The sequence below is a fragment of the Rhinichthys klamathensis genome, unplaced genomic scaffold (assembly GCF_029890125.1).
Source record: "Rhinichthys klamathensis goyatoka isolate OS25496 unplaced genomic scaffold, OSU_Roscu_1.1 h1tg000065l_1, whole genome shotgun sequence".
In the NCBI taxonomy this organism is placed as follows: domain Eukaryota; kingdom Metazoa; phylum Chordata; class Actinopteri; order Cypriniformes; family Leuciscidae; genus Rhinichthys; species Rhinichthys klamathensis.
The window spans coordinates 228,740-253,364 of record NW_026606608.1 but is presented as its reverse complement, the minus strand read 5'-3'; the positions used below and the strand labels follow the sequence as shown (position 1 = coordinate 253,364).

The window sequence follows — 24,625 nt, the reverse complement described above, 5'->3', positions numbered from 1 at the left end:
TTCGAAACTAGACGGTCATTGGATAAATGCTGCGATTATGTCCCGCCCACGGACGCCCAGTGTCTCTGGGGTGAATGGAGGAGTGGGCTGGCCTGGACTCCGGGCTTCTGCGTGATGATTTGAGGGTCTGTCGAAAGACTGCATCTCCTTTTGATTGACAGCGATTTGTACTATGCAACCTATTTCTTGGTATTTGCTTGGCGAAATTGCTAGCCAATTTTCATCACACATTTCACACAATTATACACCACATTCCTTGTTTTAGTTTAACCTAATTCCCACATTTCCCCCTGCTGGCCATTGAGAGGACACTGGTCAAGTCACTGGAAAAGACGGCTAGTTGGTACGACAGGGTCACAGAGCATTTTCTTTAAGGAACGTAGGGCATAATTTATGTATAAATAAATAGACCATTTTTATGATGTAGGCCGAAGATTAGCTTCCCCTCTTTGAAAGACCAGCAGCCGCCCCTGGTTTTCAACTGGAAGTGGTCGAAAGTGGACAATCTCAAAACGCTTTAGACCCGGTTTACACCTGTATTTAGCGTCGTTCACTTGTGATCCGATCGACCAAAACGCATCTTAATACCAGGAGGGCCACTGATGTTTTTGTTTTTTTGCTTTTAGTCAATGTCTGTCGGTGTACACCTAAAGGTTGATGCCAGCATCAAGCTCTGATGAACTGTAATTCACTTATGTTGGAAGTCTATAGGGCAAGACATTTGGAGGGTTTCAAATAATGTGAAATGTTTTTTTCTCATTAAATATGAATTCTTGGATAGAGCTTAAATAGTTTTAAACTGTCAGCTCCCCGCTGTTATGTGCGATAGCTAACATATTCACATTCTCGAGGAATGCTGGCTGAATATGATGACATTTATAGACATCATGACATGTGGAGAACTCATTTGTGTGCAAATAGAAGCTCAAGTGTCATTGAAAACACATATTACTTGAGGTCCGAAACGCCCAAGAATTGCAGTATGTATCATTCCTGTCAAGAGAATGAGTCACTGTGTGAGGAACGGGGGGTGTAAGAAAGGCTGTTTATCTGCAGAGCTGTCTCGCTCGCCGTTCCCCGTCCCTGCAGGGCTTCAGCGTTCAGCTCGCATTAATCATGCTCTCTGATGATGAAGGCTGAGGTCGCCCTGACCTCGCTCACTGCCCACTCGCACACACACACAGCTTAACAACACACATCTGCTCTCTGAGGGGACTTTCTTACACCTCGGGCCTCATTTATAACCGTTGCGTCGCACAAAACAGGCCCTGAAATAGGCGTACGCCACTTCCCACACATAAGTTGTGACTTATAAAAACAAACTTGACGGGAGAATCAAACCTGTATGCAAACTCTGAATATATAATATATATATATATATATATATATATATATATATATATATATATATATATATATATATTCACTCTGATACATACACACTGTAAAAATGAATACACTATCTAGTCAATAAAATTGTGGCAACAGATTACAAGCAATATTATTAATTACATTTAACAAATTAGAATTGAGTAATAATTAATCAAATTAATTCCTTAAAAGTTAACCATTTAAAACGAGTAAAATTTACACAAAAAAAATTAAACAAAACTATCTGAATAACAGACAGATGTCAAAGATAAATTAATAACTCTTTATTTTACATTGCCAACATTGAAGACACCTGATGTTAACAAGCAGAATCACTGAAGGAGAAAACCGTAATTTTAAGTCACCATTATGGTGATCAGTGTTTGCTTTAGTTGGGCTCTTGACCCTTAAGTCATTAACTTAAGTTTTGTTTGGCTGCTGTACATGAGTTATAACAGCCAGATGAACAAAGAGAAAAGGTTATATGATGGTGTTGGTTGTTTTTTAACATAATCATTATTTCACAATCATTTGACCTGAATCACTGAACTCATATAGAGCCCAATTTCTGAGTTAGGTTTACTTTATTAATTATAGCAGCACTGTCCTTGTACAGCATAATATTTTTAACTTTTACAATGTAATCCAAATAATTTCTTAAATGAGTCTCATATACAAATTTTTTTTTTTTTTTGTACCATATTCTGGTGTGGGGGAAAACAATAAAATAAATTAACTTAGTAAATGTTAGTTTTACTTGGAGGGGGGGAAAAATATTACAATTTTTATCAATATTATTTCTTTCTAAAAATAGCCAAATCTATTTCTCTTTGCTTCCCCTTATGCAATTAACAGGCGGTTATCATAGCTAGGTTTGGTGGTTGTCTCCACACTGTATGACTTTATTGAGGCTGGGCTCAAGCTTATGAATTAAATGATTAAATTAGGTGATCTGTTAATATTAGCAGTCATTAATATTCATGAGCTGTTCGTGGATGGGCCACCATAGCTTGAGTTGGACATGTACAGTCCAAGGGGCCTCATTTATAACCGTTGCGTCGCACAAAACAGGCCCTGAAAGAGGCGAACGCAACTTCCGACGCTTGTGATTCATAAAAACAAGCTTGACGGGAGAATGTGCGCACCTGTACGCAAGCTCTGAGCCATGCGTACAAACATTTTGGAGACGGAGCGGTTTGGTGAGCCGAGGGACTGACGGCAGATGAATCTTCATTATGAGTCCTAATCATAAATACAGTGCATGTTCACAATAACAGTTTAGATGAATAAAATTATTATTTAAACTATGTTTGAAGTTTAAGAAACATTTTTCTGAAATGTATTTGATTTATTTATTCAAAAACAAGGCAAGGATAGGCTACTAAATGGGTTTTAGCAATGTAATGTGACGGCACAACTGTATCGCATATTGTCCTAATGTCTTGTACCGTTGAACATGGTATCACGTGGATGAATATGCATATGCAAATGATATGCACATGAGGAAATGCATAGTAAAACGAGGTGTTGTAAGCTCCATATATGGGTATTTCGGGGTGGAGACGCATGTGCGCACAATCTTACGCTGACTGAGTTTATAAAGGGAATTTTGTTTTATAAGTCTGAATATTTTTGGCTTTCGGGCGCACGTACACTTTTAGTGCGGATTTAAAATCCTACGTTTTATAAATGAGACCCCTGGTTTGTTTATTCTGTCCTCAGAGATCTGAAGTTGGATAACGTGATGTTGGACGCCGAGGGCCACATTAAGATCGCAGACTTCGGCATGTGTAAGGAAAACATGTATGAGGGCATGACGACGCGCACCTTCTGCGGGACGCCGGATTACATCGCCCCGGAGGTGAGGGAGCCATTCAACAAGTAGTTCTTACAAACAAACAAACAAAAAAAATTGACTCATCCTTAGTGGTGTAGTCACGATATATCGCAATACAAAAGTGCAACAATATGTATCGTGGATAGTGACAATCTGTATTGTGGATAGTTCACCCAAAATAACATATCTGTGTGAGAAAAAAATCAAGTTTAGAGAGTTTTAGTGTCAGTACTACATTAAACTGCTATATATAATGTTGAATATAATGTATAATAATGCAATATTTGTGGGTCATGATAATGCCAAATGTTACCAGTAAAAGTGGCCAACATTATTTTAAATATATCTAGTCAGACAGTGACAGAGATTAAGCATATTCATCTGAAATAATCCTGTTTTCAGCTTCAGAATCATGAATATGTTTATTCTGGTGTCTCTATTGTCCTGTGCTTTGGGTTTCAGCACCAAGTCCAAGACTATTCATTCACACACACAATGTAACACCAAATTTAGCATTTTAATCAACAGTATTTTTAATCAATAATCAACATTTTTGTTAACCTTTTATCATTGTATCGTGAGTTCAGTATCGTGATATGTATCGTATCATGATATGAGGGTATCGTTACACCCCTAGAAAATATCATATTAAAACAGATTGACGACATATTTAATCAGTAATAACTGAAAACATGCAAATTCTTTTAATGGTTATTTAGGGAAATCTTGCATCTTTTTGTTGCTTAATCTAAAAATGTTTTTGGTCAGTTTGTGTTGCTAAATCTTTATGTGTGTGTGTGTGTGTGTGTGTTACACACATGGCCACTTCATTCACTAATAGCCACATTTTAAATTGCTCTCTTCTGCAAAAGCACACAGTGATATTGACCTGGAGATTAGCGTTGTGACATTTCCACTGTGGCAGCTTGGCATTGTGTGTGTGTGTCCGTGTGTGTGTGTGATGGGCAGGTTTAGGGGTCGGGTTAGTGTTTGGGGAGAGTATATACAGTTTGTACAGTATAAAACCATTACATCTGTATGTGTGTGTGTGTGTGTGTGTGTGTGTGTGTGTGTGTGTGTGTGTGTGTGTGTGTAGCACTGTGGGTAGCAGGAACATCATGCTCTCTTCCAGCGTCACGGCACAAAGGAGACGCACAGTGTGAAAAGCATATTGTAGGTGGGAAGAGAGAAAGCAAACAAACATGATGTATTTCTGGCAGGATCCTTATAGTTCAATGGAAGCTTTTGAAAGAAACGGGGCAGTTTGATTCTCAGTGCTCATGTTTTTATTACATTGTGAGAACCAAATGTCCCCACAAGAACAGTAAAACGTGAAATCACCTACATTGTGAGGACTAGCCAATGGTCCCCACAAGGGAAATTGATTAATTAACATACTTAATGATGTTTTTTAGAAAATGTAAAAGAGCAGACATTTTTCTCTGATGGGCAGGTTTAGGGGTAGGGTTACTGTAAGGGGACAGAATATACAGTTTGTACAGTATAAAACCATTACATCTATGGAGAGTCCCCACAAAGATAGTGGATCAGACGTGTGTGTGTGTGTGTGTGTGTGTGTGTGTGTGTGTGTGTGTGTGTGTGTGTGTGCGTTGGTGCGACCGGATTATGAGGACAAAAACCATGGATACATACCGACTCTATGAGGACATACCGTAACTACGAGGACAGCACTACTGTCCTCATAAGTCGAGCAGTGTAGAAAGGCTTATCAGGCTGCGCCTAACCACCTCCCGCTTTTTCTCAATTATGTCCTTATAAATCCGTTGTACCCGTTTTTCAGTGTGTGCCAGAGTATGCTCAGAGTGTATAATCTCCCTCTATGTGAAATTCGACGCTACTGCAGTATCATACACATTTCATACACCCATACCACGCCCAAGCGCGATTCATTGGTGGAACGCTGGAATCCTCGTCAGTGATTGGCTGCTGGAATCCTCGTCAGTGATTGGCTGTATTTCACATCCGTCAAAGTCAGCGCGCCTGCGCCTCTGATCTTCTATCGCAGACGTGTGGTGTGACGGTGTGATTAATCAGAAGATTAATCATCATCATGAAAGATTAATTAGCAGAATTCGAGCGAAGTTGACGAGCTATAGTGGGAGATTTTCACTTTATCACGAGGAAGGTAAGTGCGTTTATTTATATATTCTACCTTTATGGAGTTAAGTGTCATGAGTCAGACAGTTTTTAATAACGTTAGTTACATTCCTTTAAACGTGGCCACTAAACGTGGCTAATATAAGTCCATAAGCAGTTGGATACTAGTATTAGTATTAGTTGATGAAAGATACATCTCCATGGATGCTTGAGAGAATTAATTTACATTTTGAAATAAATCAAATCTATGTTGTCATCGTGATGACTGGTAAAGTTGAGTGGATGAATTTACAGTTTAATACAGTAAGATACAGAAATATATTAAATAAACAGAAACGAGACTAATGTAAAAGTATACTTTCATTAATGTAACGTTACTGTCATTAGAATGACTTGCCAAAATTATCTGGTTGATTCATTTTAGGGCTGGATATTAGCAGACATTTTATGATTCCATTCAATTTTAATTCACGTGCTTTCGATTCTATTTCCAATTCGATTTTACATTTATTATTTTAATGTAAATCAGGTGTAATACATGTAACATTTTCTAAAACTTTCTATAGTTAATTTTTCTAAGTAACGAGTTTAGCTTCATTTGATCTGAGGCGCCACATTAAAGAGTGATAAAATGGTATTAAAATGGACTGAATTTGAAATCGGAGACTGTTTCTTATCAAAAGTAACAAGCCTCAAAACCTCACTGATCAACTATTTCTGTGTAAAATGTTGTATTTATTGATATAGACTACAGTCTGACAATAATGTACTGCATATAAAGCATATCTATCTATCTATCTATCTATCTATCTATCTATATATATATATATATATATATATATATATATATATATTTATATTTATAAATACATACTAATTATGTTGTCTGGAATGTTTTCAGTCAACATTTTAAGAAAGAAGAGAATAAAACCTGAGCAAGATGCAAAAGAACACATATTGTCGGGCAAAGACAAAGCCTTCATTGAGGGACGACAAATCAACACATTCAAAGGTAAATTGTGCACCACAAGGCAATTTGACTATGTTCAGACTGCAGGCAAATCAAATCATAAAGTAGGCATGCACTTGTAAGAATGAAAAGTAGGCCTATTGCTGGCAGTCTGGACATGATCTTTCACATTCACACATTTTACCCTTGGGTAAGCCGCTCATTTTCATAAAGGTTAAGAGATGAAAAAAAAAACTTTAAACAATTTTTTTTATAATTATTATTTTAAAATAAATACATAAAACTATGTATACAGAGAATAGTGTAACCAAATTCAACTAGTAGGCTATATCACAGTGAAAACCAATGCTTGATTATTTTTTTTATTTCCTGCACCTCATATTACATTACACAGTTTTACAGGATTTAACTCTTTAAAAGGATAGGTTGGTTAGCTGTGTAACATATAGGTGCACTTGGATTCATGTTTTATTTGTATTATTATATATTTTTTTGCCCTTTTAGGGAGAGGTGTGTTTGCACTTGAGCACATTGAACCATCCACCTTTGTTGTTGAATACCGTGGGATTCTCTCTCAAAGTAAACATGTTAAAGATGTTCAAGGCAACTACTTGTTTGACTTCACATGGAATGGAACACGTTATTGGTAAGCTGGCTGTTTCTTTTTTGGTTTATTTATTTTTGGTTCATATTCAGAGCAAACTAGTTGCATGTCATTCTAATAAAAACAGTTATGATTATGATTTATTATTATTACTATTATTATTACAATATAGGGCTGCACGATTTGGGGAAAATGTCATTGTGATTATTGAGGTCAATATTGCAATTGGAATATGCGATTGCGATATAATAAACAAATGGTTTCATGAGTCAACTTGCTTGGTTCTAAAGCAAAATGCACACACAGATTAGTGATAATTCTGAAATGTGTATTTCTCAACTCAAACTAGCAACAACAACTAAATGATTGATAACATCTAAGCCATTGATGTCTGGATAAAAATTAATCCACCCCCATTTAAAACATTAATTAGAGCCATCCAACATTACAGTGATTCCATCATTACAATTGAAAGCTATAATTTTTTTTTAAAACATTTATTAGACGTCAAAAAATATAACAGCTTTTAATTTAAGTGAACTTCAAATAATCCTCACATAAACCCATTATAAATGACATGTCATATTTACCTGTGCCCTTCCTGTCTTAACAGGTATGCAGAAATTTAATAAAGTTATCAAACAGTCTGCGACTCTGCGCTGCATAAATAATAAATAGACTAATCCTTATTAAAGCTACATAAGTTCTTTAGTCAAGAGCAGTGAGTAATTTTCTCTGTCCCCTTTGTTCTGTGATTAACTTTACTGACAGAAAGCTTTGGCTGCTGGCCCTTTAAGAGCAGCCGCTGCTGACAGAGACGCGGATCTCACATGCGCCTCATCCTCTCACAACTCTATACGTCCATCATAAGACTGCTCTTATGTTATGAAGATACTCGACAAACGACATTTTGGCATAATTGTGTGTGTTGTTGTTCGTTCAAGAGCGAAAGAGAACTGTATTCTGGCGCGTGTCTTTCTGTGAGTCACAGTCGGACATTCAGCGCGCTCTCTTTTGACTTGTCTCGCATGAATGGTTTTAAGCAATCGCATGAGAGCATTATCATGTAACACTAGCCAAAGGATGACAAAAAATAACAGATGCTGCGTTAATTGCGTTAACAGCCCATTGTTTATTTTACATAAAATCGCAGCATTTTGCGCCATATAATCGCACAGGCTTGACATCGCGATTACGATTGCGATAAGATTAATCGTGCCGCACTATTACAATAGCAGATTTGCTAGGGTTCTCATAACATTAGGAACTTATTAGTTAGTGATAATCAATAACATGGTTATTGTTCAACTGGGGTATTTTTTTTTACCTTAAGTGGATCATCTGACCTATTAAATTCTTAGGAAGTCAAGTTAACTTTCACAATGTGTATTTGAATATAGGTTAAATAGGCCAAGGTTAGCCTAACCCAAATGTTCAGTTAGAACCGTATGTTTCAGTGTGTGTCTATGTTTTAAGTTTCTTACTGCACTATTTTTATCACAGCATAGATGCAACAAAAGAGGACGGTGGAGGAATGATGATGACAAAAATCCAAATTGCAAAGTCAAGACAATCATTGTTGACGGAAGGCCACACCTGTGTCTGTTTAGTATAAGACATATCTTTCCAGATGAGGAGGTCACATACAACTATGGGGATTCCTCTTGGCCTTCGCGTTTAAGGGTGAGTCTCTTAAAGACTTTATCACTGAAAGTCAACCATGTTCTGTATTTCATGAATGTTAGTTTTTTATATGATGCAGATTATTTAAAAAAATTCTGCACGTCTGCTTTGTGCATGACGGAGCCATGAAAGGGACACTAGATATTTAGACTTTGGTTGATAGTAGAATTAGTTGCGGTGACCAATTGGCAAGCATCCTTGCCTCAGTGTTGTACCTGTCTTTCTCATAATTACAGGAATTGTGTGACGAGACATCAGTGGCTGTGACTGAATGCAGTGTGAATCCTTCCTCATCAGTAGGGATGGGAATTGATAAGATTTTATCAATATCAATGCCACTAACGATTCTGCTTATCGATCCGATTCTTTAACGATTCCCTTATCGATTCCTGATAGCACTGTGTGGAAATAAGTAGTCATATGCTTTTTCGGGGGGGGACGACAACAAGTGGTTTTATTTGTTTTAAAGCTTACACTTGAGTAAGCAAACTGTACTTTTTGTGTAATTTATGTAATAAATGGAACCTTATTGTAAAGTGTTACCGATCAGTTATACACTGATTAAACGTCCCGTGAGTTCCATGTTGGAAAGAGAAGTTGTTTTTACCATTCATTAAAACGAATTGGTTCAAATGAGTCATTAGTTCGCGAATTGGACGTGTCATTATCGGACGTGTGCCGTGTGCGCGTTGTGTGATTATCCCGGCGCGTTGGGACATCCCACAAGATGTGTGTCATCACAGAAAACATTTCATCAATGGATAGTTTTTTTTTCCGTTTATTTAAAGTGTGGTTTATGTCAGCTGAATGTGCGGAACGCTTTTCAGATAAGATAAGGCAACGTATTTTAGCACAATTCACACCCAGCGGTAATTCAGGAAAAATAAATCTCCGAATGCTCCACATGAAACTTTAGTCTCCCGACCTTACTATCGTGTCGTTTATTTTGATTAATGTGTGCGAGGGAGAGAGAGCGCTATTGAGACGGTGAAGCCGCCTTGCTCCGAAGAGAGAGAAAGAGTGCGCGCGCGCGACCGGGGCTCTCTCTCTCTGCTCGTTCAGTTTAACATGCGCCCTGTCTCAAGCGCAGCGGTTCAACTCCATTACTCACCGATCAAATAAGACTTTGGCGGTACAAAAATTTGCGTTGGATGCCGTACTATGGTGCTTGATAAAGGACAAAAGGGACAGTTGTGAGTTCACGGTCTGTAGCCTACATACTATGGCTGACTCAGAGCAGGAGGAGCATCGATAAGATGACTCGTTAACGTCGAGGGCATACAATATCGATGGATCGTAAAACTTAGAACCGGTTCTCGAGTGGAACCGGTTTTCAATTCCCATCCCTACTCATCAGTGAAACAGAAAGTAAGTGAGCGCATGTTCCTTCATTGTTTTCTTCTCTTTGACACAGGCAATGTTAAGTGTCGGATGGTTGGGCATCATGCTAGACTGGTTGACGTGGACTGTCGTCTTAAAGACGCTGTTGTGACGTCTCAAATTTGAGTAAAATGTACATTGCTCGGTTCATTCATTTTCATAACTCGTGCGTTGGGGGATGGGCATGACACTGACCTGAAATATAAGGACAGTTCTCCACTACGAGGACCATCATGTCAGGGTTAGGGTTTGTGGAAAAGATGTTGCTTTGGGTACAGTTGGTACTCAACACGAATAATACTTTTACCGCTCCCGTGGCGGTAAAATTCGGATGTGTATTTGCTGCCTTTTACCGCTAAGAGGCGCTACAATCACAGACTTTGAAAGGTGTCAGTTTATTCTCTCTATTGCGTAATCTACCGCCGCGCCGCGACTCATTCAGAGCGATTGAAAGCTGGTAACAGATGAATTCAAGTGAAACATTGTAGTTAAACGAATTCATAATCACAATACTGAAATTAAATTGAATAAATAGTGAAAACATTACAACATAAAACATTGCAACAGAAATATATTAGGCTATCAATGAGGGTCTGGAAGAGCATAAGACGTAATTTAATAGCGTTCAGACGGTAGCTCAGTGGTTAACGCAACATGAGCCTCACGGAGCTTCAAGCGATCCGAGATCGAATCTCAATGTAGCCAACATGCTGTTGGCCGACTTCATTTGTGTTTTACCGTTCTTGATGCTTAAATAGGTAACTGTTTATTAGCGAGTTCATTAACTGTTTATTTATTTAATGTCAAGCGTTTTGTTTAATTATCAATGCCACATTAACGTAAATTTGCTACATTCCATGTCCGCTGCACGACAAAACTGATGAGGGAAATGAAAATAAATAAAAAAAGAAAGCTGATCGTGTCAGAAAATGAAAATAATGAAGCTCGTCTTTAATCTGCTAAATTATTGTTTTGTGAATCATTCACGAAATTGAGTTGACTGACAGTGAGTGATACCTGGCCATAGCAACGGGAGAAATTTTTCAAAACAGATCCATACATTGAACAAATCAGAAAAGACTGATTTTGTTGACTTGACAGACTAACTAAATAGAAGGGGTGTGACGAGACGCTTATCTCACGAGACGAGACTAGACACGAGATTGGGTTCACGAGAACGAGACGAGACGAGATTTTTGCACAATTTTTCAGAAATCCTCAATGACAAAATTCATGGCTGGAAAAATAGTATGCAGGTGCATTTTTCAATGTTTTAACTAATAATCTTCTAATGCATGTCATTTCAGGTCTACTTTATGAGTATGAATTATCAAATGCATTGAAAGAAAACAATATTCAAGCACTGTAAAAGGTTTTTATTGACTGGCTTTTCTCCTGTATAATTTCACATTAGTCTCTTCAGACCTTACTGTACATTTAAGAGCTTTCAGAACTTCTGATTGAGGCTGTGTGTGACCTCCTAACTGAACTCCTTTTAACACACATTTAACAGAGAAATAAAAACCGTATAAATAACAAAAATAAATAACTGTTTTCTCTTAGTCTTATTAAGTGCAAACAATAAGTGCGAGTGCAACCATAATCAAAGTTAGCACACAGACTCTTTATAATTGTTGTGAAATTGCGGTTTTATTTTGCACCGGCAGTTATAGGGTTAATGCAGTGAGTTCGGAAAAGGCCGAGAGAAACGAGGCTGTTTGTCTCTACAGTTGTTCTTGCGTTCCGATTATAAGTTCAGAAACGGAGCCTCCCTTGTCTGTTGTCCTTTGTACGTTACAGTGCTCTCTCAATATTCGCAGTGCCAACAGAGACCAGAGCCGCAAATAAACAGTCCAGAGATGGGTATTGGGAGACGGATTATTTTATGTATGCAGCCTAATTTGTGCGCAATGCACATCAGGGAGTTTGTGTTTTACTTTCACTTACAAATTCGTGACCGCGCGTATAGGGAGCAGCGGTGCTGAGCGCGCATTCTACAAGATAAGACATTTACCAGACGTTTAGTCTGTTGCGCAACGAATCCTCCGCCATCGTCACGCGATCAGTGAACTGTGATTCGTGCTGCACTGATTGCAACGGCAACTCGTGCTGGATGAGCAGAGCAGACTTTTGCATTAGTTTATAATGGTTTTTATTTTTTTATAAAAACAACAAAACGATAGTTTAGGCGAATGTGAGTGTAGCGGTGGAATATTAATGGGGATATCGCGAGACAGCTTTTTCACTTGACGAGAAATCTCGTCATATTTAGTCTCGCGATATCTCGTGGCACGAGATCTCGTCACACCCCTACTAAATAGTATTACTTTCAATATAAAAACAAATGAAAATGTAAAAGAACACTACAATTAATTAAGTTTGAAACCCATCGCAAATTTTGAAGAATGTAAGAAACACAGAATCTTATTCTTGCAACATTTTAAATTTGTATTGCCAAAGAAATTTCAGCTAAATTAAACAATTAAAACAGTACAAAACGAAAATAGTCCAAAGCCACATAAATTAAGAACATGCGTTTTTCTTTGTCTGTCTCTCGTGCTGGATCTCTTTTTAGCAAGTTTATTTTGTCTCCCTCCCTCCCTCCCTCCAAAAAAAAAAACTGTAACAAATTATTTAGCCTTTGTTGCTTCAAAGACAAAGCATGCCTTGTTGAATTCACCTTACAATAAAACGAGGTTGATCGCAAATTAAAGAGCTCTGTATCTGCTGTGGCATGAACGTGTTTAGTCAACAGTTAATGTTTAGATAATGCCAGATTGTTGACAATCATACACAGTGCTCATTCTAAAACTCTAAAACTCTACAAAACCAGTTGAAACAACTGGATTGAACACTTAAATTGAAATTTTGTGTGAAAACTTTAAATACAAAAAATAAACTACAATATTTATAATTTAATAAGATATAGGGCCTACATTTGGACACACCGAGAGATTTATAAGAATTTAGCCTTTGCCTGCTCATTGGGCTGGCTATCCGACATCTCCATATGAAAGAGGAACATTAACACCTATTGTGCCGATAAAGCCACTGTCCCTCCAACCCCCCCACAGGCTCTCTGAGACTGACTTACAACAAAAAGAAGTCGCAATTCACACTTAAACCGCTATTCTAGCATTAGACTATTAAAGTGTTGATAATGAAGGAATTAAATAATGTAAGCTACATGTAGTGATATTTCTGTCATGAAACTTTATTACTAAATATTTCATTTCAATAATTCATTCAATTTCAATAAGTTGTTCTTTTTTATTCAAATAAACCTCGAACCACAGTGCTCCGTTGTGCTGCTGTTAAACTAAATAACATTTATAGAATAATTATGAACTTAAATGAAACAATATAGCAACATTTCGACAAAAATTATTTGATCTGCTTTTACATTTTAATTCAGGGCGATTTAGCCTACATTTAATTAGAGCGAGATTTTCCCCCTTGTCCTTTCCTCGTTGGGAAGCGCTCACATCATAGCTAAACATGTTTGAGTAGATCATCTGTACCTCTCAGTTTCAGATGGATTACATAATCAGATAACATTTATTAAATATTTAGACATTTAAAGGCTTTAGACATAGCCGATTTCTTATCGTGACTGAGCTGAGGCAAGTGGTTTTCGGTTCATTTTTGTGACGCGCAGTTCCCGGAGACAGACACGAGACGACAGCTAAAATGTTGTTAGCCTAATATGAATAGAAGTTTACAGTTTTGAACGATGTAGGCAAAAAATACGGAGTAGCCTATTAAGCTATTTTAGCTGTTATGAGAAAAATAAATCCAAATGAACGCGCCGCCGTGTTTGTCGAACTCTAATTCAACATGCCAGAATAAAACCCGACTTTAGAACAATAGCGCCACTCGGCGTGGTGTGCCAAAACACTTCATTATAAACTTCAATATTTCATTCAAAATAATCTCAACGCTTTGTGACCTTTTGAAAAGCCGTGCATAGGGCCTACATTAAGGCCACTGGAACTAATGAACAACTGAAACGCTGGTTTTGATTTTATTGTTTGTCGTTTAAACGTGCCTGTTGCATATCTCTATTTTATATATTGTATATGGTATATTGGTGAAGTAGCCTATAGCCTATAGGGAATCCCAAAAATTTATATAGGCTATAGCTATTTATAAATTACGATTGGTATTATTATACAGATGTAAAGTCATTCTGTTGGATACTATTTGTTCCTGTGTAAAATGGAAATGCTTGGCAATTTTATTTTATAAATATAAGCAAAAACTATATGGTGTAACAGAGTTTTAGAATAGACAAATCTCTCTGCATTAATAATCGGATATAAAATGCATTAATAGGCTAATATAAAATTTACAAAAGTACCAAGTTTGTTCGGGATTTGAACCCGTGTCATCTAAATGATCGAACCGTAAGTTCTTCCACTCGGCCATGATTTTACTCTTTGTGAAATGACCAAACGTTTGTTTCTCCAGTGTGTTCGTTCACATGAGCGAGAAAACGTTTTATCGTTAGCATATTGTAGACCTTTTACAGTTTAAAAAAAGATGATATCTTATCTGTATGACCAAAAATTACGGAGTAGGCTAGCCTTTTAAGTTCTTTTAGCTGTAATGAGAAAAAAATTAATTCAAGTGAAAGCGCCGCCGCGTTTGTCGAACTCTAGTTCAACATGCCAGAATAAAACCCAATTTTAGAACAATGCGTAGCGCCACTCGGTGTGCCAAAACACTTAATTATAAACATCAATATTTCGTTCAAAAACATCTCAAAACGCTTTGTGACATTCTGAAAAGCCGTGAATGTATTAAGGCCACTGGAACCAGGATCGTAGCTGAAACGCGCTGCATTATCTCTCAATACAGGAGCAGAAGCGCCAGTTCAGATTGTATCGTTTGTTGTTTAAACGTGCGTGTTGCATATTTTTATATATAATATATTTGATATGGTCTATTGGTGAATTAGGCTATATCATTGATTACTGTGGAGGGGGGAAATCCCCCACCAGCAAATCGCACCTTGTTACACAACCATGTTTTTAAAAACTCTTTCTGTAGCCTATATGGAACCCCATGAAGTTTTTTTTTCTATTTTTTTTAACATAACTGCTTTTGAAATTACGATTGGAATTATTATACAGATTGTTATAAATTAAGTCAATCTGTTGGATAATATTTGTTCCTTTGTGTAAAATGGAATCGGTTCATTCATTTTCATAACTCGTGCGTTGGGGGATGGGCATGACACTGACCTGAAATATAAGGACAGTTCTCCACTACGAGGACCATCATGTCAGGGTTAGGGTTTGAGGAAAAGATGTTGCTTTGGGTATGTGTCGGCTGCTTCTTTATTGGGGGTAAGCTGTAGACCCAATATGCACACTTTTCAATCTGGATATGCTTTGTGACTTTCAGTCACAGAGACGTAAACTGTTAAGGCCCATTCACACCAACCATAACTGTGTTAGGGTCCAACCAGCAGACGGTAACGCTCTGTTTATTGTGATCGCATCTTTGACTGCCGCTTATATACTGAAGCATGTTATAGCAGAATTGATTCCGATTGGCTGTCAATTAAGCAATGTATCGCAATACAAAAATGCAACAATATATATTGTGGATAGTGACAATGTGTATTGTGGACAGTACACCCAAAATAAAAATTTCTGTGTGAGGGGAAACAATCAAGTTTACAGAGTTTAATTAGGCATTTTAATCAACAGTTAAAAAAAAGTTACCCTTTTACCACGTCTTGGAGTATCTCTATAATATCGTATCGTGTTATGTATCGAATCGTGACATGAGGGTATCGTTACACCCCTACTGCCAATGTTTCTAGCGTTTCTCAGCTGGTAAAATAGTTATGAAAGTGATTTTTTTGTTTTTGTTTCTCTGTGTTGTTATCGTGTAAGCTGTGGTGTAGACTCTGCTATTCCTTAATACTGAGAGGATTTTTTAGGCCTATAATTTAATAGATATATAGTTTTTAGTTTGAACAGGCCTTTTTTAGTTGGTAAAATTCATCCTGTCCTCAGCTAGCGGGGAGGGGTTTGCGTTTAGGGAGATTTTCTTGTCTAATATCTGCATTTTAAGGGTCATTTTAGGAGGGAAAGCATAAATAACATCCGCGTTCATACTAATTTGTTAAATGTTATGCATCAGAATGAAACCATTTTATGACAACAGCATACAATTGCTCTGTCTGATTTCAGATGACCACATCAAAGATGGTTGCAAAGAAAGGAGATTCAGCTTTGACTGGAAAGGAAATGGTATGTTGATGTTTATTATGTAATGTGTATTTGATTTATTTGACTTTATAGACAAGATCTACATGTATCAGCCTCCTCCTTACATGTTTTATATGTCTGTTTGTCCAAAAAAATGGCTTGGCCTTACATGCAAATGTCAGTATCTGCATCATTGTTAGAAACCCAGTCATACTATTGAATGGTCGTGCAACACATTTTCCCCTGAGACGAGAGAAATCCGCTATTTACCTTTTTCACTTCCTCCTAAAATCGTAATTTTACGTCATTGTAGGAGGAAGTGTAAGAGGGGGGGATTTCTGTAAAGACTACAAGCTCTAGTTCCCACCCTTTCAAACCCGCCCATAGGGGGTTGGACCTAATGCGCTAACAGACCTATCACAGATCAGTGCCGTGCGTTTGATTTCACCGGCAGAAACTTTTTCATTTCAGCGGTGCCAATTTCTACTGTACGATATCGAGATAAAAGACGGTGTAGGAGCCATTTATACCTTCACCATTTCTGCATAGGTTAATTCTGTTATTACTTATCCTAGCCACTTGGTGGGAGTGTTGCACTGGGTGTGACGCATCACTAGGAATTTGGTATATTTACAGGTGTGGCAATTAGTTAGGAAAAGGTGTGGATGGCGAGGAACATACGGTTCTTACCGTAGCCGTGAGCACCCAATACCAACAGCACGACAGCACTTTATTATTTAGCACTGGGTGAAGTACCATTTTAATGTAAACTATTCCTTTTGTACTTTTATAATAAACGGGAACACCACCCAAAGAGAGCAAATGTTTGGACTCAGGATTTATCTGCTACGCGTTGAGAACACCATGCCATCTATGCCGAGGCCTATAGGATAGCCTCAACACAGTAAGAACCGATTCCTTTCTGTTTTGGATACGCTTCTGAACTGGACAGGAGTACTGTTTGGATATTGAAATGATTGCCCATCTCATTGGATTGCTTACCTGTTGCGAAGCTTGGAAGTCATCATTGAAACACTTGTAAGTTCTCACGCAGATCGCAATCACGGAAAGCTGGTGGGTACACTTTCATATATTTTTGCTGATGGAATTGGAAAAAAGGTGGACTCTCGAAATTGAAATGAAAGACTGTTTCAGTGTTGTTGCTTCGTAAAATTGAAAGTGTGTTGTGCGTGCTGTTGGTTGCCTCTGCATAAGTAAAGTTAATTGTGATGTTTTCATTGAGTGCTTTGAACTTGACGTGCTTAGTGCATAAAGATGATTGGAGAGGAAGAAACCTTGCTCGATAGAGCCAACATTGCTTCTGTGGCCACAGACGAAAATTATATTTCTGATAAGCCTAGTGTTGCTGTTGATGACTCGGGGAAACGCATAAGAAAATTAACAGCTAAGGGATTTACAATGTTGTACGAAAATCTGCAAAAAAATCGGAAATCCCAACTTATGCAAGCTAATAAAATTAAGCAGAGGATTAATGAGGTTCTTTCTGGGAACAGAACATCTCAAACTGTGTTTGATGTGAAGAAATGTCTAAACAAATATACCATGTTGTGCAATGAGGCTTTAGAAACTCAAACTACTTTGCTGGAAATGCCTATGCCAGATTCTGAACATGACAAACAACAACGTTGGCTTGCACAGAAAACAGAGGAAATTAATACATTTGAGAATGATGTAAAGAACTGGTTGGCCGATGCTGATGCAAAAAATGATGATGAGAATCTTGATGTGCTGTCTAAAATAAATTCTGACATAAGACCTGAAGATAGTATATCCAATGTTTCAAGTAAAGGGGTAAAACATACAGATCACTCTTCTGTCCTTTCAAAGGCTTCCAGTATTATTTCTGCATGTTTAGAGGCAAAGGCTGAAAGGGCTGCACTTTTACAATCTGCAGCTGCTTTGAGAAAAATGCATGATATTGATGCTGAAGAAGAAGCCCTTCAAATAGAAAAAGCAAAGCTGAAAAGGAAAAGGGAACAGCTAGAGGTTGAGGCCAAGTTGGCTGTTGCTACAGCTAGACTGTCTGTGTTTGAAAATGTGTGTGGTGGTGAGGATGTGGAGGATAATGGAGAGGATGCCATGAATGCCTATCTTCATGCTCATTTGAAATCACAAACATCAAGTTGTTTGAACACCGCTCCTGTCTTGCAACTTCCTAAAACTGTCTCTTTCCAACAGGACCATTCTCTGCCATTGGCTGTACGGCCTAAAGGAAGGCTGCACATTTCACAAGCCCAGTCTTTATTAAGGTCTGATAATCCTTTTCCTTCAGTGTCCTATGCACCATCTTCTCACAGGTCTGAAGTGCAGGGGAATGTCCTTGGAACCAGACCTACTAATGTTGCACCAGCCGGACCTCAGCCGTCGATCTCACATAGGAGTCGGCCTACCCACATGCATGAGTCGGATGTACAGGGAAATGGATCCAGATTTACCAATGCTTTGACCACAGGATTTTCGCCACTGACCACACAAGGGAGTATACGTATGCAATCACAGTCGCATCATCATTGCTCTCTTGATAATGTTCAACATCCTACTCTGTATGACCTTATGCAACAGCAAACTAACATCACTGCTCAGCTGGTTCAGAATCAAGCCTTAGCCTCTCTTCCGCCACGAACTATCCCAGAGTTTGATGGTGATCCACTTAAATATGCTGCTTTTATTAGAGCTTTCGAGCAAGCTATTGAAAGGAAAACTACAAATAAACAAGAATGTCTTTATTACCTTGAGCAATATACCAGAGGGCAGCCAAGAGAACTGGTTCGGAGTTGCTATAACATGGCTCTTGGGCAGGGCTATGAGAGAGCAAAGAATCTATTAAAAGAACATTTTGGAAACGAAACGAAAATTGCTGTAGCTTATATGGAGAAGGCTATGACGTGGCCTACAATGAGGGTTGATGACATTGATGCTCTGCAGTCTTTTTCAATATTTTTAAGGGATTGTTGCAATGTCATGGAAGATTTGCAGCATATGGAGGAGTTGAATGTGCCATCCAATCTTCGCCTGATAATGATGAAGTTGCCATATAAACTGAGAGAAAAATGGAGGTCTGTCGCCTGGGAGCTACAGGAGCGCCGTGGTTACAGAGCTATGTTCCCAGACTTTGTGGTCTTCATTGAGCGTCAGATAAAGATTCTGTCTGATCCTCTCTTTGGTGACCTACAGGGTATGCCACCAGACCTTTCCTCTAACCCCAAGAGTAGACACACTGGAAGAGGCCAAGCTACTGTTGCTGCCATCAATACTGCCTCAGGATCACCCACATCAGCAGCTTGGTACCAACAGCGCAGAGGGCCAGTTTCACAAAGGAATGTCGAAGGGTCATGCTGTGTGTGTAAGAGTCAGCATTCAGTGGAGAAGTGTTCACAGCTCGATGAGATGACGCACAGGGAGAAATTGGAGGCTTTGAAAGTAGGCAGAGTGTGTTTCAGCTGTCTGAGGAGAGGTCATATGAGCAGGGAATGTGACAAGCCTTTGACATGTGATATATGTAAACACAAACATCCAACTGTCCTACACATTGAATCTAAAACACAGGAAGTGTCAGTCAATAATGCATCTGTGTCATTGGAGACATGTGGCCATACTGGGGCCGGAAGTGATGAATGTGTTCTCGCTATTGTGCCTGTACAGGTGAAGGCCAAGTCCGGGAGCACAATAATGAACACCTATGCCTTTCTAGACCCGGGGAGTTCAGCTTCTTTCTGTACTCAACATCTCATGAGAAAACTGAACCTTTCAGGAGTCAAGACTAGCATTCTTCTTTGTACTCTTGGCCAAGAGAGGTCTGTAGACACAATCTTGCTTAGTGGTCTGGAGGTTTCTGGCTTGAATGGAGAAAACTTCCTGGACTTACCTGAAGTCTACACTCAGAGGACCATGCCTGTGAGTAGAAATAACATTCTTACTCAACAGGACCTAGAGGGATGGAAATACCTCGAAGGCATTACAGTTCCCAGTTTTGAGGCAGAGGTGGAATTGCTGATAGGCACCAATGCACCGAAGCTCATGGAATCACGGGAAATAATAAATAGCCAAGGTGAAGGACCATATGCTGTCAGGACTCTACTGGGGTGGGTTGTGAATGGTTCGCTGAGAGGTGGTGAGCCGCGTAAAGGCAAGATGGGCCGTCCTGCTGTCACTGCCAATAGGATCTCAGTCCCAAAGCTAAAAGAGCAAATTTATGAACTTGAGAGTGTCAGGGAAGAAACAGAAGATTCTGTGGCATCTCTACAGGCTCAGCTGGAGAAGATGGAAAGTGCTGATACTGTTGAAGCTGAACCGCCGTTTGAGAATCTGGGAAAGGACACACGCATGATCTCGCTGGAGGAGGAACTTCAACAGCTTAAAGAAGAGATGAAGCGAGTAAAGGCCCAGAGCAACGAACTGCAAGGTAAAAACTATGCCACAGTGGAAGCTCTATCTGCTACTGTGAGGCTGAGTGAAGAAAGACTGAGCCAGGCCAAGGCCGCACAGGGTGAAGTTGAGCAGCAGCTGAGCTCTTTCCAGACAGACACCAGAAAAGCTTTCCAGATGCTGTTCCCTCACCTCAACATAGAAATGCATCAGACAAACTGGCTGGAAGCATTCACACATGAAGCACAGAAGAACCTTAAAGAAAATCAGCAGAGTCCAGCAGAACAGCAGCACATAATGTCCAGCTCAGATGTGACGGATCTGCTGCAGAAACTCATCCTATCGGAAGAGAGACAGAGGTTACTTCAGGCCGAGTGTGAGCAGTACAGATCAACTCTTAGTGAAATGGAGAGCACGCTGAAAGTACTGCAGAGTAGTGTGGAGGATGGCAAACTCACGTGGAAGTCAAAGGTTTTAGATGTTGAGAGGCAAAAACAGACGGCTCTGGAACTGGTGAAGGTCCTGGAGGAGACGATAAATGTGGAAAGACAGGACACCAATCAGCTAAAGGGCCAGGTGATGCCTTTGGAAGCCCAGCTGGAGAAACAACTGGAATCCATAACCATCAGTCAGACGTATGCAGAAGAAATGTCTCAGCTGAAGGCATCGTTGTCAGAAACTCAGGACCAGCTGGTATCAGCAAAAACAGAGCCTCAGTGGGCAGAACTTTCATTGGTCAAGCAGGAGCTACAGGAAGTGAGTAGAGTGGAGAACGAGAAGAGCGCACAGTCCACTCAGGTGCAGAAATGCGATAGGGATCTCGAGGCTCAGTCAGAAAGGCTGAAACCTGCTGGAGAAGGGCAAACTGAAGAGGGAGAGAAAACTGGGTTGTTGAATCATATAATGGAGCTAGAGGGTCTTCTAGAATCAAATAATGCTGCAGAAGTGGATGAGACCAAAAAGAAGCTTTTCTGTTGGAGACATTGTGGTCATAATGGATCCTGTCGCTCAACAAGGGTCCTGGCAGATGGAAAAAAAAATTACACCGACGTACCCTGACAAGAAAGGCTTCGTCCGCTCAGTGCTGCTGAAAATAAAAACGGGTCAGCTGGAACGGCCTGTAATGAAGATCTGCCTTTTGATGGAAGTCGAAGTGTCACAGATGAGGTCCTGACTAGATGATCTGACCCCAGATGTCCTAAACTCAAGAGAAGATGATTTCACTTAGATTAGCATTGCAAAATAAATGACTCCTTAAGTTAAAATAGGTAATTTGGGTAATTGTGGTTAAAGTAAATATTCACAATTATGGGGCCGGGGTGTAGGAGCCATTTATACCTTCACCATTTCTGCATAGGTTAATTCTGTTATTACTTATCCTAGCCACTTGGTGGGAGTGTTGCACTGGGTGTGACGCATCACTAGGAATTTGGTATATTTACAGGTGTGGCAATTAGTTAGAAAAAGGTGTGGATGGCGAGGAACATACGGTTCTTACCGTAGCCGTGAGCACCCAATACCAACAGCACGACAGCACTTTATTATTTAGCACTGGGTGAAGTACCATTTTAATGTAAACTATTCCTTTTGTACTTTTATAATAAACGGGAACACCACCCAAAGAGAGCAAATGTTTGGACTCAGGATTTATCTGCTACGCGTTGAGAACACCATGCCATCTATGCCGAGGCCTATAGGATAGCCTCAACAGACGGAAGGAGGAAACTTTCACGGTGAAACTAAGTCGTAGCTTTCCTTGCTGTGCTGTGGATCGTTAATCGAAACCTAGTGGACTATGGGCGCGCGCGCCGCTGTGTGAGAAATAAATAAATAAAAGTGGAACGCAGTGTGTGTGTTAAGCTCACCCTACGGTTTTGATATTTGCACTAATAAAGTGTGTAAACATTCGCTCGTTATGGATGAACAAGACAGTGAAAAACGGACGGTAAAAATGACTGTGGAAGAACACAAGTCCAGACAACTTCATGCATGCAGGTATAAGCTATCTCAGCTAACGAGCATGATAAAGCAAATAATTAGTTCGCAAAGTAACTCTTCACTAGAAATTGTGTGAAATGATTTCCAGGCGGTAGGTAGTGGGAGTGGCCTGCGGAGCTGAGCATTGCAATGCACTATGGGGATTGTTGTCTACAATCCACAAGCACTAAAAAGTCATTTTCTGCCTTTTATCGGCCAAGAAGGACCCAAATTAGAAATGTATGCTACTATTCTACTACATATATGACCCACTTTCAATACATATTCATGTCTCAACCGGTGGAATTACCCTTTAAACAGAAAAAAGAATAAAAAAACACCATTATTAACCAATTAATGGTCATTTCAAGTAATCGTTTCTGGTTTTTCCCCAGTTTTTGTTTCCATTCTTTGAACTGGTTCAGAGCCCTCATATTTACATAATAATAATAATTATTATTATTATATACCTGTTTGCCGTGTAGAGAAGATGAATAGTGTGTTGCTTTTTTTCCCTTAGAAAAAACAAAAATGGGCCTGGGTGAGGCTGACAGCTCCACAGGTATGTGTGTGCGCATATATTTTAGATATTTATTTGAGAAAAAGGATACATGTTGATTTTATTTTTTATCTTCCACAGTAATTCAGTGTAAAGTGGTCCTTTTCATGTTACACAGGACCAGAGACTAGTTTTCCCTGTGTGCTTATCTGCTGATATTTCACATGGTCCGAAACTGTTTGGATTGTAGGGCTGGAATACATTTTAATTGTTGCTTTTTACCCCTCAGGAAAAAGCCAAATGAATCAGGATGAAACTGAGAACTCCAGAGGTATTTAAACATTTGGGTATATTAAAGTTATTCCATGTATATACATATAGGTGTATAGGTATACATATGTGTATGTATATGTTTGTTTGTTTGTTTGTTTTACAGGGACCAAATTGAGGAGAATTGCGAAAAGGCCATGGAGCCCAAATGAAGTGAATGCTGTCATGAAACATTTCAGAGTCCATATTTCAAAGGGACACCTTGCAACAAAGGCAGAGTGTGAGCAGTGCAAGACTGCAGAGGACCCTGTTCTGAGAGAAAGAACGGCCCAAAATATAAGGGATTTCGTGAGGAACCGAGGTTTGATGTTGAAAAAGAAATCTTCTTAGAGTTCTTCGAGAGATCAGTGTCGCCTTCCATTAAAGGTTGTATCAGCGATTTCAGGCCCAAAAAAGGCCCAAATATAAATGATCACATTCATCTAATTTTCCGCTAGCTGCCCGCTCCATAAGCATGCCGTCCAAAAACCGTGTCTCTGTAGGCAGCCTAGGCTCTGAGATCTGCACACAAAAGGTGGGGGTGTTGTGGTTTGAGATTTTGCGGTGATTGGTTGGAACTGTCGGTGATTGGTTGGAACACTGTTTATTTTGGTTTTGAGTGGTTGGTGAAACCCATTGTTTTTGTGTGCAGATCTCAGAGCCTAGGCTGCCTACAGAGAAGCGTTTTTTGGACGGCATACTTATGGGGCGGCCAGCTAGCGGATCGTTAGGAAAGATTAGATGAATGTGATCATTTATGTTTGGGCCTGAAATCGCTGATACAACCTTTAATGTCTGTGGGTTTTGTTCTCTAAAGTGTTGTTGGGCCAGAAGAGTGTTCAAGACATCCTTTTATTTACTTTTATTACAAATACATGCATTTACTGGAAGGCAATTTAATTTGGTTTTATTTCCAGTGTGTTGCTGAGGTCATTTTGAGGCACACTCCCTCATGCACTTTAGTCCCATAATGGTTAGAGATGCACAGATTACAATTTTCTAGGCCGATTCCGAGTTTGACCTGCCGATACCGATTTTAGCCGATTCCGATTTCATTTTTTCTAACCACTTTACAGCACACACAAATATTTATTTTCTATTTTTTTATTTTTATAAAACACCATATACTTCTACCCAAACTGAATAATAAAAACAAGTTTAAATGGGTGAATTTTCTATATATATGTTTGAGTCTTCTTCATTTTCTTTTCTGACATAGCCTACTCCAGTTCTTGTTAAAACACACTAGACATGCAAATTCTGTGCA

At 39.1% G+C, this 24,625-nt stretch overlaps 1 protein-coding gene and 1 long non-coding RNA gene across 4 annotated transcripts in view; both read left to right on the top strand.

The window, feature by feature from the left end:
* prkcab (protein kinase C, alpha, b) overlaps window positions 1–24,625 on the top strand; it is a 257,860-nt gene that overhangs the window by 214,710 nt on the left and 18,525 nt on the right. For both annotated transcript variants that reach the window (XM_056249952.1, XM_056249954.1), the window contains one exon: window positions 3,094–3,232. In XM_056249952.1, coding sequence (XP_056105927.1) covers window positions 3,094–3,232 — 139 coding nt within the window. The remainder of the gene's footprint in view (window positions 1–3,093; window positions 3,233–24,625) is intronic.
* Window positions 6,266–8,430, top strand: LOC130084496 (uncharacterized). Of its 2 annotated transcripts, none has more exons than XR_008806944.1 (3): window positions 6,266–6,338; window positions 6,801–6,942; window positions 8,404–8,430. It is a non-coding gene; the product is annotated as an uncharacterized LOC130084496 (long non-coding RNA). The 2 variants fall into 2 exon arrangements; XR_008806943.1 differs by having other exon boundaries at window positions 8,409–8,427.